A 12946-nucleotide genomic window follows, 5' to 3' on the forward strand; every position below is an offset into this window, starting at 1 on the left:
GCACTGCTTGGGCTCTGAGCCAGCGGCCCCCCCAAAGAGCAACCCCCTGAGGCAGCAGTTTTGGCAGCGTTTGGCTCTGTTTTTGTGAAGGCAGGTTGCAAGTGTGTGCCTGAGAAGGAAAGACCCCTTGGGGGTAAAGCGGGGGGAAGGGGGGCCCCGGGCGAAGAAAAGGGGGAGAAAAGAACAGGGGGGCCCCGAGAGCGGAGGATAGAAGAGGCCCCTGGTTGGAGCCCCAGTGAATCCCCCCCCCAAAATCCTGCAGCCCGGGAAATGCGTTGTGGGGGGAGGAGACCCTTGAAAAACCCCGGCCCCAAACCTTTTTAGGCAAAGAAATTCCCCTTTGTCGCCTTGAAAAGCCCCAAGCTTTTTTGCTCCTGGAATTTGAGGAAGCTTTCCCAGAGGTGACAATTTTTAACCCAAGGGGGCAGGCGGGACATAGACATCTAATACATATATTATAACGTTATACATAATAGAACATATTGCTAATTAATTGACTTCTCACACTTGCTTCCTCAAACATTCCTGACCACCTGCTCATACTTAGGCAGAGATATGTTTGGAAGGAGCATGGAGGGGAGTATCTGTTGCATCCCTCTCAATGCTACAACAATACCATACAATCCCTGCTCAATTACATAGAAGTTGTCTCCATCATGCCTCGTGCGTCCTTCTCGGGGCCATTAGCCACACAGGTCCCAGAAACGGGCGTCTACAAAGGGGCAAACAAAGTCAACACTGACAGTGCATTGGCACTGTTGGGCATCTGAGCCAGCGGCCTACAGAGCAAGCCCTGCAGAGCAGCAGCTTTGAGCAGCGTCTGCTCTGTTTATGTGAAGGCAGGTTGCAAGTGTGTGCCTGAGAAGGCAAGAGCCTTCCGGTGAGCTGGGGAAGGGGGCCCTCGAGGCGAAGCAAAGGGGAGAAAAGCAACAGGGAGACCCAGAGAGACGGAGGATAGAAGAGGTCCTGTGGAAGTCCCAGCTGAAGTCTCTGCCCACAGTCTGCAGCCCAGGCATGCTGTCTGTGGTGCGAGGAGAGCCTGCAAAAGCCCGGCTCAAAGCTGTTAGGCAAAGCAGTTCCCCTTTGCTCGCCATGAAAAGCACCAAGCTGTTTAGCTCCTGGAACTTGAGGAAGCATCCCAGAGGTGACACATCTCTTATCCAAGGGGCAGGCGGGACAGAGAGGCCCGTCTGGGGACCGGGTGTGGGATCTACCTCCCAGTGGGGTCAGACGTTGGGGCCCCCACGGACGGAGCGGGCTGTGCTCTGGGACCCTTGCTGGGAGCGAGGGGCCTGTGCTACAGCTGATGTGAGGCAGGCAGGGAAGGAGCCCTGACCTCCCCTGCCCTCACTGCCTCCTGCTTGTCCTGCAAATGCTGGCAGGGGAGGCTATCCATCAGCTCTGGAGAGTACCGGGGCTGACCCATCTATGCCCGTACCTATCTTCAGGTGGAGCATGAGACCCATGTGTGTGTCATGAGTGCCGTACTTCTTCTGGATTTCACTGGAGCACTGCAGCGCCAGGTTGATGGCTGTAGGCAGGTGAGGCTGTGCTGCTCTCCACAGCACCAGCACAGCATCCCCTGGGGAAAGGGAGGAGAAGGTGAAGGCTCTCCCGAGGGCTGACTGTCCCCAAGTTGCGCCCAGCCGCAGGGACAGCAGCAAGCAGCCGGGCGGCGTGCAGAGGAAGATGGGACTGTGGGAGGGCATCATCCTGAAGGACCTCCGGGGCAGCCTAGCCTCAGGGACCCCTCCCATCTGCCGGGCCAGCCACAGCGACCTCCAGGGCAGCAGAGCAAGAGGGTGGGTGGTGGGGGGCAGCGGTGAGGCCGGCACCCCCCACCGCCAGTGACCCTCAGCACTCAAAGACAGGGCTCCCTCCCCCCCACTGCTTCTCCCACGCCTCAGCGCTCCTGTAGAAGCCCTGCACAATGCTGGAGACAAAGCAGTTCCCCTTGGCTCTCTGCAAAAAGCAGGGTGGAATCCAGGAGGCTCCCACGGGAGACGCTGCGCATCAGCACGACACTGACTCTGCCTCCTCCTAAGGACACACCTGCAAACTTCAGGATGTCTCCTCCAAAATCCAGCACCACTGCAGATAAAGAGAAGGAAAAACAGAGTTAAAGGGACGCCTTCTTCCAGGAGCCGTGGGAAGAGCCACTGTACCCTGAGAGGACCAGCGTGGTGGTGCGGGACCAGGGCACGGCTCCAGAAAGCCCTGCTCCCAGGGCCGCTGCAGCCACAGCCCTGGAAGCCGCATAGCCAGCAGGGAGGCAGCGCCTCGAGAGACGGTGCACGGCGTGGTGGGAGCAGGAGGGCACCTCTGCAGAGCGTCTGCTCCAGCTTTGCGCACCGCTCCACTCAAGCAAGCCACCCAGAGCCACTTGCCCGGGGCCACATTCGCAGGCCTTGTGAAGACCTCTGAGTGCGTCTGGGTGACCCGCCGGCCTTCCTGGGCAACCTGTGCCACAGTTCGGTCAGCGTCACCGCAGAGGCCTCTCCTCCTGCCCAGCAGAACCTCCCGCCTTTCAGTTTGTGCCCACCGCCTCTTGTCCTGGTGCCGGGCCCCACCAAAGACAGCCCGGCTCCGGCTCCTCCCCCCTTCAGGGAGGCAGGAGCGGGCGGCCCAGCACGGCTCTCTCCACAGTGAGCGAGCCTCGGGGCTTGATGCCCGACAGCCCAGCAGCACGGCTCTTACCCTCCAGAATGTCCCCCACGTAGGTGTTGAGGGCATGCGCCAGCTCCTCAGCTCCTCTCTCGGGTCCGTTCTGCTGGACACACTTCTCTGCCAAGGCAGTGAAACCTGCCAGAAGGACAGCCACAAATCAGGACGCGTCTGCGTGCACCTGTAGCTCACCCCTTCCCCAGCCCCGGCTCAGTGCTCGTCACAGCCATGGCTGACAACCCAGGAGGAGCCGCCCGCTCTTTGGGCAGCACGGCAGGAGGCCTGTGCAGTGACAAGATGGCTACCCAGTCTCGGGGCAGGGCTCCCGAGGGCCTGGAGCGTCCTAAGGGCTCATGTCCGTGGGGACTCCGCCATGCCCAGCCCACCTGAGACATCCGCCAGGAGCAGCACTCCCTCAAGCATCTTGGGATAACTAATGTCCGTGAACTCCTCACGGAGAAGGAGGTTGGGAAGGAACACCGCTTTCTTCCCCAGATGTGAATAGTGGCACTTCCTCTCCCAAGCAGAAGCCATTGTCAGCGCCCTGTGGTACCCGGGGTACCTCAGAACAAGACACCCTGCCCGCTGCAAAGGAGGAGGACGCGACGCTCACCGCTCAGGCGGCAAAGTGAGCCCAGGCCCACCGTGACGGTCGGCTGGCCCTCTGCTGCAGTGACATCACAATCAGCGGGCAGCAATGTCATCGCCCACCTCACAGAGAGCTGCCTCTGGCAGCGCAGTGGGCTGCAGGCGCTGTGCTCCGTAGCCCACGGAGCAGCTGCCGCTGTGACCCAGGCTTCCCCCTTGATGTCGAGCCACGGCCTCCCAGGCCTCCCTTACTTGAGGACAGTGCCTAAGGCAGGCCGGGCCTGCTGCCGAAAGAGCAGCCGCTTCCCCCAGCACGGAGCGGCCCAGGACTGTTCCCAGGACTCCGAGAGGCCTCAGGCACCCGGAGCCGGGCCCCGGTCCCCGACGGCAGCTGGCTGAGCAATGGAAGGGCAGGCAGGGCACGCGCACAGGCTGCTTGTGCTGGTTGTGGCTGGGTGGATTCCTTCTATTTGTGGTGGCTCTTACGGTGCTGTGTTTTGCGGTTCTGATGAAGCATCATCCCGACTGGGGGCTGGGCTCGTGCCTGGTGCGCGCAGCCGGTAAGCGCGCAGTCGGAGTCCACGCTGAGGTCTATTTTAATTCTGCACAGAATCAGGTGCTTGGCAGTCCTCTGCAAAGCCAGCACGCTCCCAAACAGAAGCGTGGCTGTTCACACACAGCTGTGGACAGAACTGTTTCTCTTTGCAGTTTTTAATCGCTTGCTCCAGTTCTGGGTTGCAATGAGAGCAATAGATACCGTAAGCCTGGCTTGAGGATGAAAGGATTGCTCTGGTTGAGTAGTGTTGCAGACACGGTGCAATTACAGGCAGGAAAAGGGAAATTCTGGGGCTTGAGGCGATAGCTGAATGCTGTCATCCTTGCACCCTTTCCTCTGTAGTTCTCTTAACCTTACGCATCAGATGAAGTAGACATTCTGCAGCTGTACTCATCATCCTAGGCTGAACAACATCATTTCTGTAATCGTTGTTCAACTCGAAAGATAAGGAGAGCTCCCATTACAGAAAGACTGCTGCTGGATCTCTAGCATCGACTCTTGCCTAAGGAAACTTCCAAAATAAAGGTTTTAAAAAAGGTTTTCATTTTATACTTCATGTGCTCGCGTTTTTAGAAATCTATTGCTTACAGTTTGATTTTAACCTAATGGGGAGAAAGTCACTTAGTTTTCTAAGTAGTCATTTTCTAAAACATTTTCCAAGTTTGTCTTTCTTAGACGTTGCCTACACCTCTTTGTGTCATGGTTTTATGTTTTTTTGTTTTTGGTTCTCAGTATTCTGCATCAAAACATCATATAGTGCACTGGGAGTTCAAGTGTTAATGCTCCAATTCCAGGCACCTATCCTTATACATTACAGAAGTCATGGGATCTGGCCCTTCCGGGTGGGGCGGTCTCTTACTGCCTGGCAGTGGGTGCTGGAGGGTGCTTTCCTGGCCGTTCCAAGCTTTTCAGGTTTGAATCGGTATCGGGAACTCTCTCTCTCTCCTATTTTATTTGATTTATTAGTCTCAATTTCAATCAGAAATGGTTACAAACTGAAGCATAGGAAGTTCTGCACAAATATCCATAAGAACTTCTTCACAGTAAGGGTTGCAGAGCACTGGAACAGCATGCCCAGAGAGGTGGTGGAGTCTCCTTCTATGGAGATGTTCAGGATCCACCTGGATGCCTACCTGTGCAACCTCATCTAGGAGCCTGCTTCGGCAGGGCGGGTGGACTAGATGATCTCCAGATGTCCCTTCCAGCCCCTAAAATTCTGTGATTCTTCATAGTGAGGGTGATGGAGCACTGGAAGAAGTTGCCCACGGAGGCTGTGGATTCTCCGTTTCTGGAGATATTCAAGACCCACCCAGTTGTCTACCTGTGCAGCCTGCTGTAGGGAGCCTGCTTTATGTGAGGGCTGGACTCAATGATCTCTAGAGGTCCTTTCCAACCCCTACAATTCTGTGATTCTGTGATTGATTCTGTGATTCTGTGACTCTGACACAGATGTGTGTCTTGGAATGCACGAAATGATGTGTTCACAAGAGATTGTAGGCATGGCTCAGAGATATCTACTATGAGTAAGACTCTTCCAGTCACTTTGTACCACTGCTGGAGTTGAAAGCATGGAAGAGATTGGAGACACTTGGGCCTCCAACCTGCATATTCCCTTATCCAATTGGCAGATCCAGCCAGATGGCTGGATCTGATATCTATTAATCCTTATTATACACTCTTCTTAGCCATTGTCTCCTCAAAAAACACAGTTCAGGGTGCAGTCAGTCCTATCCCGAGAAATTTGCAATAGACACTTTCGTAAGATTCCTCAGGTTTGTCGCTTGTTCTTGTGAAGAAGGCCCTGCATATTGGGAAAACAGCATGAGTTTACACATTTAGGGGTAAGAAGACTTGCCTTTTAGGATGCACTGTAGATTAGGGGGAAAGCCAGATCATTAAATAAAAGAGGTAAGACCTCATCAGATTTCATTTCTCCCAGCTCTTGATCACACACTATTTGCACCTTATTTCTTCACTGAACCTGAATCTTAAGGTTTTATAGCATTGCCAGGCCACTTTGACTTACTACTGTCCATACACGTTCTTTCTGACTGAAGTAGTCATGAATTGCTAGCTTATTAAAAGTTGATTTTTCTTTCAGTGCTAGGTTTTGTCTCCTCTTCATTCTATATATCATCTTGTTGCTTTCAGAAAAACTCCTTTAATTACAAATACCACAACAGTGACTGGAAACCCTTCTTTCTGCAGAGATGAAAATGATGTTGACGGTTCTGGTGATGGTAATAATAATAAAAATCTACTTTATTATAAAAAGAGTAATGGAGAGAGAGGAGTAGACTAGTATAGTAATGTCTGTAAAATAATTATTCTTTACAACAAAATACAGGACAAATTGGTAGAAGACTTGAAAATCCCAATCATTAGAATTCAAACGACTAGAAGTAAATGGTCTACATACCCTCAGATGCACATCGCTTTTATTCATGTAACCATTCTTCTTTTAGTAGCCTTATCTTTAACTTCCAGGACAATCCAGCAAACTGTTGGAGTAACATGAACCATTCCTGCTTTGCTACATAACATGAAAGCAAAAGTGTACAAAGTCATTTCCAGTGAAGATAAGTCAATCACGGTGATGATGAGGCCCTGGTGTGATACAGCTTATTGCTAAGGCTAGAGGGAGAACACTGAGGAGTATCTCCCACACTGAAGTCAAAGGTGAAGTTCTCTGCAAGGCTTATAAGAAACAGAGATCATGTTTATTTAGCCAGTGTAAATTCTCTTCACCAGTTAAACCATGGCAAGATTATCGGAGGTAAATGACAGATGCTGGTAAGGGATTGAGATAGCGCTTAAATTTGAACATATGAGACATCACCGTATCACTTTAGACAGAACTGTGAGAAAGAACAGAATTTCACTTTTTTCTTTGAAAGAGATCTGCCAAATCTAGAAAGGACTGTCTGAACTGGAGGTCTGTCAGACAGCTGGCACAGAGTCATCAACAAAATAAGGCCATGTTCACTTACATCAACAGTGGACACACCATTCTGTATCTCTGCAAATCCTCATTCACTCAGCAGAATGAGATTGTATTCTGTGATGTTGTGCTCCCCTCTACCCCAACCTCCTCCTTTGGCCTGGCTGTTACGCCCAAGGCTTTGCTCAGGACTAGTAATGCTGTCCGACTAAATACTGCAATTAAGCCAATCATTTAATCCAACAAACAGTGAGCAGCTCACGAGTTCCTTGAGCTCAAGTTCTCATAACAAAGCTGCATGTGAACTCCCAGATTCCCCCTAAATATTCTAAAGCTTAACTGACCGTAGTCTCACGGTGGATTATTGCAAATAATCAATTGGAGAATTCCCCTCTTAGAAGAAGAAAAGCATTCAAGAAACCTCCAGGGTGGAGCGTGATGAACATGCATAGAGTCTGTGTCATCATGGTTCCTGAAGAAACATAAGACCTGCGATACTTAGACACCAGGTGAGCTTGGTATGCTGACTTTTAGAGGTGCAGTATGGAGAGTAGAGTGAGTTGTAAAACTCTGGGTTAGGCCCTGTGATATGATTGCGGGGATAGGAACTGGATGGTACTGTGAAACTGATAAACTGCATTGTAGTCATCAGCAACTTTTCAATTTTCTGTCACACAAACTAGAACAAAGATACATGTGATTAGAATCACTCAAGATCCACCTGAAAATAAGGAAAAAAGTATAAAAATGGCTTAAGAGAGAAGGGATTTTGGGAAAAATACTACTGCAGACAACTGGGAGGACACTGCTTGATTCTGAGACCAGTCGGCAAGCTAAGTCAGTCTTCCCACACCCCCAGAGAGTTGCCAATGGATAAAGACTGACATGTTAGGTTATAGTGAGTGATCTCTGTGGGAAGCTTAGAAATCTGCACTGAGTTATTCCGTTACTCATAGATTGGCTTGGGTTGGAAGGGACCTTTAGGATCACCCAGATCCAAATCCCCTGCCACAGGCAGGGCTGCAAGCTGCTAGGTCAAGTTCTAGATCAGATTGCCCGGGAACCCACCCAACCTGGTCTTAAACACCTCCAAGGGACAGGGCATCCACAGCCCCTCTTGGGCAATCTGTTCCAGCAACCTCACCACCCGCTCGGTAACAAACTTTCCCCTGCATCAGCTGTATTATTCACATTATTGGCACACACACATACTCTGCAGATAGTATGTATATATACACCAGCAATTCAAAATAATGTATAATCTGATGCTCTAGTAAAGAGCAACAGATTCAAAATAAGCCACTTGTAAGAGTTCTCATTGGGTGTGGCCAAACCCCTTAAGGACAGTACTGTGAATCCATCTGAATACAGCTAGATGAAGGTGCTCTGCATTATGGGTTAACCCATGAATGTCAGAGTTCTCACTGGGAGCACTCATATTCTGTAAGGTTGGATGTGTAAGTCCATTTGAACACGGCCAGGTCTGTAGCACCAAAGTGAGTATAAACCTTTTAATGCAGCACATCCTCAGCATCAGGGACAAATGGCTCACAAAATCACCATTCCCTCACCATTAACTCACGCGTGTGTTAATTTTCAGAACGCAATCGAAGTTACAAAACCAGACCTCTCCTCAAACAAGAATGGTGTCACAGATCAGTGTGTCTAAAGAGGTCTGCCTTCTCTAATAGGAGTGTTAATCCCAATCTTTTGGTATGACCGCATTGTGGTCTACCACTGGAGCAGGTAGCTCTGAGCTTGCTGGGACTCTGTTGTTAAGTTGAGAGCAAAAGAATGTGCTCCCTGTCCTCACTACACTCTCTCCATTCACTAACAAAGAGAAACAAAGGAAAAGAAAGAAGAAAAAAAGAGCATCAGAAAGAAACCAGGCAAGGCAGCTACTCTATCACTAGTTCAATTTTTTTTTTTTTTTTTTTTTTTTTTTGTCCTTGTGACTAGAGGTACTGAATCCAAACCTAAAAACCATGTTCTGATCTTCATAGAAATCCAGATAAGCCTAAAGCCTGAGGGAACTGTCAGAATAACTGCATGTAAGACACAAGTACATGTTGCACTATTGCATAGATAGTAATACAAAAGAAGGGAGAGTTTACATCCCCTTCACTGCCCAGGGAATGATGTCACAGGACACTCAAAGGTCGAGGACCGGAGGCACAAGCGTAAATATGAAAGCACAACATTTTTCATCGTTCCTAATGCATTAGTTATGGCCAAGATGACCAACAGGGAACTCATTATCTGAGTTGAATACATAAAATGATAAAAAACAACTTTATCCTCCAGAGCAGTTTTTCATAAACAAGAAAAATCAGCAGAGACGATTAAGACCTTGAGAGGCTTTTTAGCAAAGCATTATCACCATCCCATACGTATAGAATCATTAGAATCACCAGCGTTGGAAAAGACCTCCGTGATTATCCAGTCCAACCATCCACCTACCACCAATACTTCCAACTAAAGCGTGTCCCCCAGTACGGCATCTAAATATTTCTTGAGCATCTCCAGGGATGCTGACTCCACCACCTCCCTGGGCAGCCTGTGCCAGTGCCTGACCACACTCTCAGAGAAGAAATATGTAATAACATCCAACCTGAATCTCCCCTGGCTCAACTTGAGGCCATCCTATCTCATCCTATTGCTAGTTACATGGGAGAAGAGGCCTACTCCCACCTAACCACAACCTCCTTTCTGGCAGTTTGTGGAGAGCAATAATGTCACCCTGAGCCTCCTCTTATCCAGACTAAACAATCCCAGCTCCTCCAGCCACTCCTCATAAGACTTGTGCTCCAGACCCCTCACCAGTTTTGTTGCCCTTCTCAGAACGCACTCCAGGGCCTTAATGCCTTTCTTGCAGTGAGAGGCCCAAACCAAAGACACTACTAAATATGCAGCCTCACCAGTGCCGAGTGCAGAGGGATGATCACTTCCATGTTCCTGTTGTCAACACTGTTTCTGATACAAGCCAGGATGCCATTGGCCTTCTTGGCCACCCGGGCACACTGCTGGGTCATGTTCAGCCAAGCATCAATCAATACCCCCAGGTCTGTTTCTTCTGTGCAGTCTTCCAGCCACTCTGCCCCAACCCTGTAGCATTCCCTGGGGTTGTTGTGGCCAAAGTGCAGGACCCAGCACTCGGTATTGTTGAATTTCATCCCATTGGCCTCAGCCCAGTGATCCAGCCTGCACAGATTCCTCTGTAGGGCCTTCCTACCATGAAGCACATCAATACTTACTGCAAACTTGGTGTCATCTGCAAACTTACTGAGGGTGCACTCAATGCCCTCATCCAGGTCATCAGTGAAGATATTGAACAGGATGGGCCCCAGTACCAACCCCTAGCAACCGGTTACTGAAAGGCGAGAAGGGTCCCATAAATGAAAGTAAAAAGGCAAGAAGGCTTCACGTGACTGAGAATAAGTGGAGTGAAGGGGAATAGTTAGAGATAGTTTATAGAAGCAAGAATGTAGAGCTTGTTAGAAAATAATGGTCTGGGATAATGAGGGGGATGAAGGCCATAAAGATAAGGGCTTGAGAACAGCCCGAGGACATTTGGCAGGGAGGTGATTAGATGTCCACAAGGCAAGAAGAGACTGGTTTGGGGGGATACCCCCCCAAAAGGCCAGAAGTTTACAGAGAGAAAGCTCAGAAGTCTTTGTGAGGAAGACAACAAATCTTCATCGCACAACCCACTACGCACGCGCAAGAGGGGAGGGTCTGCATGCTAATGAACTCTCGGGGTGTAATGAGTATTCGAATTCCGGGAAAACTATTGATTATGTATTAGTTTGGCCTATATCTGTAGCATGAGTTTTCCTGACGGTGTGCAAGTTAGGAGGAACAAGCCCTGTTGCACCCGGTGTCTGTGCAGCACTGATTAAAACGTACCTGCTTTTATAACTACTTTGTCGTTGTAGAGTTTGATTCTGCACATCAGTTACCACCTGGGTGTGACTCCATTTACCACCACTTTCTGGGCCCAGCCATCCGGTCAGCTCTTTACCCAGCAAGGAGTATATCTGTCCGAGCCATGGACTATCAAAACATCTTGCTCGATCCAAAAATAATTATTAATCTTGCTAAAGAGGCCCCAGCAGAGACCTTGCTGTGCCCCAGAAAACCACTAATTTATTCATAATCAGCGACTGAAAAGCACTGCAACAACAATTCACAGAGAATACTTTTCCTAAGCCATACCCTCTTATTCTCACATAAAATCATGCACCAAATAAAACAGACATATTTAGAAATAACTATCTCTGCATTTGCGTAGTTATTGCTGGTAACTGGCAAATAGTTTGTTGTGGCTCCCATTCTACTATGCAATATATAAATACATGTTTTTAGTCAGATTTGGGCATCCATCTGGAGGAGACTGCTTTGAAGGTCAACAATGATCACTAGTGCTCAGATTCCCAATAAGCACTTTAGCATGGCTATCAGAAAATTGCTTGTTAAATTGCAGAACAGTGGCAGACAGAATCCCACAAATCTGGCCACACTGCTTATAGTCAGTGCCAACAAGAAGACACTGAGGTTGAAATAAATCATGCAAGTGAAAAGAAATGAGAAAGAAGGTATCACTATATTCTTCTAGCAGTATTCAGATAGCCATGAAATCTCTCCTGTGTCATTGTGCGTCACATTTACTTAATGTAGCTTTACTGCCAACAGGTTACCCCTCTCCCGTTGCATGTTGCTCATTCTGAACCACGTAATACCATCCTTTAAAATAAACGTACTGGGGGGTGGGTGTCCAATATCCTAACCAGAAAGTTGTTGATGGACTGCAGGAATCTCCTGGTCTTCTTTGCAGCCTTCTGTCTTGTTTTCCCAGTGGATATCTGTGTGGTTGAAATGCCCCATCAGAATGAGAACGAGCCTATGAGTGTGATGCCTCTTGCAGCTGAATCAAGAAGGCCTTGTCAACAAGCACCCCTTGACCAGGTGGCCTGTAGTAGACCCTGGCTACCAAATGCCCTCTATTGGTCCAGTCCCTGATTTTAACCCACAAGCTATCAACTGATTCGTGTTTCTCAGGGGCAGCTGTGCACAGTCTATCCACTTCTTAACATAGATGGCTCTTCCCCCACCTCTCCTACCTCACCCGTCTCTTCTAAAAAGCTCACTGCCCTTGATCATGGTATTCCAGTTAAGTCATCCCACCATGTTGCTGTGGTAGCAATAAGATCAGTTTTCAAACTGCACCATGGTTTCCAGTTCCTCCTGCTCATTTCCCATGCTGCAAGCTTGCATACAGAGGCACTTAAGCTGGAATTTTGGTCAATTTGCCTTTTTGGGGGAGCCCTCCCAAAAACCTCTGGGAAAAATATGAGGCTTTCTCCTGCTGCTTCCTAAAGTGATTGTATTCCATGACTCTTCTCTGTTCCTCAGCAGTACATACCCTTCCCCTATCAAATCTAGCTTAAAGCCCTGGAAATGAGCCACACCTGCTTGCTGCTCAGTACATTCATCACACGCAGCAGGTTGAGGGCCCCTGCTAGCACCTTGTCTGTCTAACTTAGATATGTTATCCCACGCTTTGCCGTGGGCAGGCTTGTTACCGCCCCTTCAAACCTAACTTAAAGCCCTGTCAATGAAACCAGATAGCTCCTTGGCCAGAATTCTTTTCCCCATATGACCTGATGAACCCCATCAGCAGCCATCAGGCAAAGTGCCCCATGGTTGAAAAAGCCAAAATTCCTGTGGTGCCACCGGCCTCTCAGCAACATATTTAGCACATGGGTTTGCCTGGTCCTCTCAGTATCCCTCACTGCCACTGAAGAGATAGAGGAAAACACCACCGGTACTCCCACTAAGTTATAATATAAATTACGTTATAAATAGATACATAAATATATTTATCAACTAAATTACAGTTATAATGAAGTTCTCTTTTTAAGAAGGATTGCTGACCACCTGTGCTATGATTCACACAACACTTTTTCATTTGATAGGCATTATGGATCACCTGGAGAAGCTGTGAATGCCTCATCCTTGGAAATGTTCATGATGCTCACGTTGAATGGGGTTAAGAGCAACTTAGTGTAGAGGATGGTGATACTGCTCAGAGCAGGGGAGTTGATGGGGTCTTTAAGGTCTCCTGGAACCCAAGTCATTCTATGATTCTGTGATTCTATCATTTAAATCAGCAGGCCATATGGTTTTCTTATGTTATT

At 48.8% G+C, this 12946-nt stretch overlaps 1 protein-coding gene across 8 annotated transcripts in view; it reads right to left on the reverse strand.

Annotated features, from left to right (window-relative positions):
* The window catches only part of LOC104916738 (E3 ubiquitin-protein ligase Trim36-like), a 44167-nt gene that overhangs the window by 7409 nt on the left and 23812 nt on the right, over positions 1–12946 (reverse strand). Inside the window, exons 2-5 of one of the 8 annotated variants that reach the window (XM_085214144.1) lie at positions 2698–2802; positions 2053–2091; positions 1439–1582; positions 440–712 (exon numbers count right to left, since the gene is read on the reverse strand). The exons of 4 other annotated variants lie outside the window; for them this stretch is intronic. In XM_085214144.1, coding sequence (XP_085070270.1) covers positions 684–712; positions 1439–1582; positions 2053–2091; positions 2698–2802 — 317 coding nt within the window. In that variant the 3' untranslated portion in view covers positions 440–683. 3 more of the 8 variants (XM_085214143.1, XR_014880648.1, XR_014880644.1) reach the window with 3 other exon arrangements.

The sequence above is a fragment of the Meleagris gallopavo genome, chromosome Z (assembly GCF_905368555.1).
Source record: "Meleagris gallopavo chromosome Z, MGAL_WU_HG_1.1, whole genome shotgun sequence".
Classification (NCBI taxonomy): Eukaryota; Metazoa; Chordata; class Aves; order Galliformes; family Phasianidae; genus Meleagris; species Meleagris gallopavo.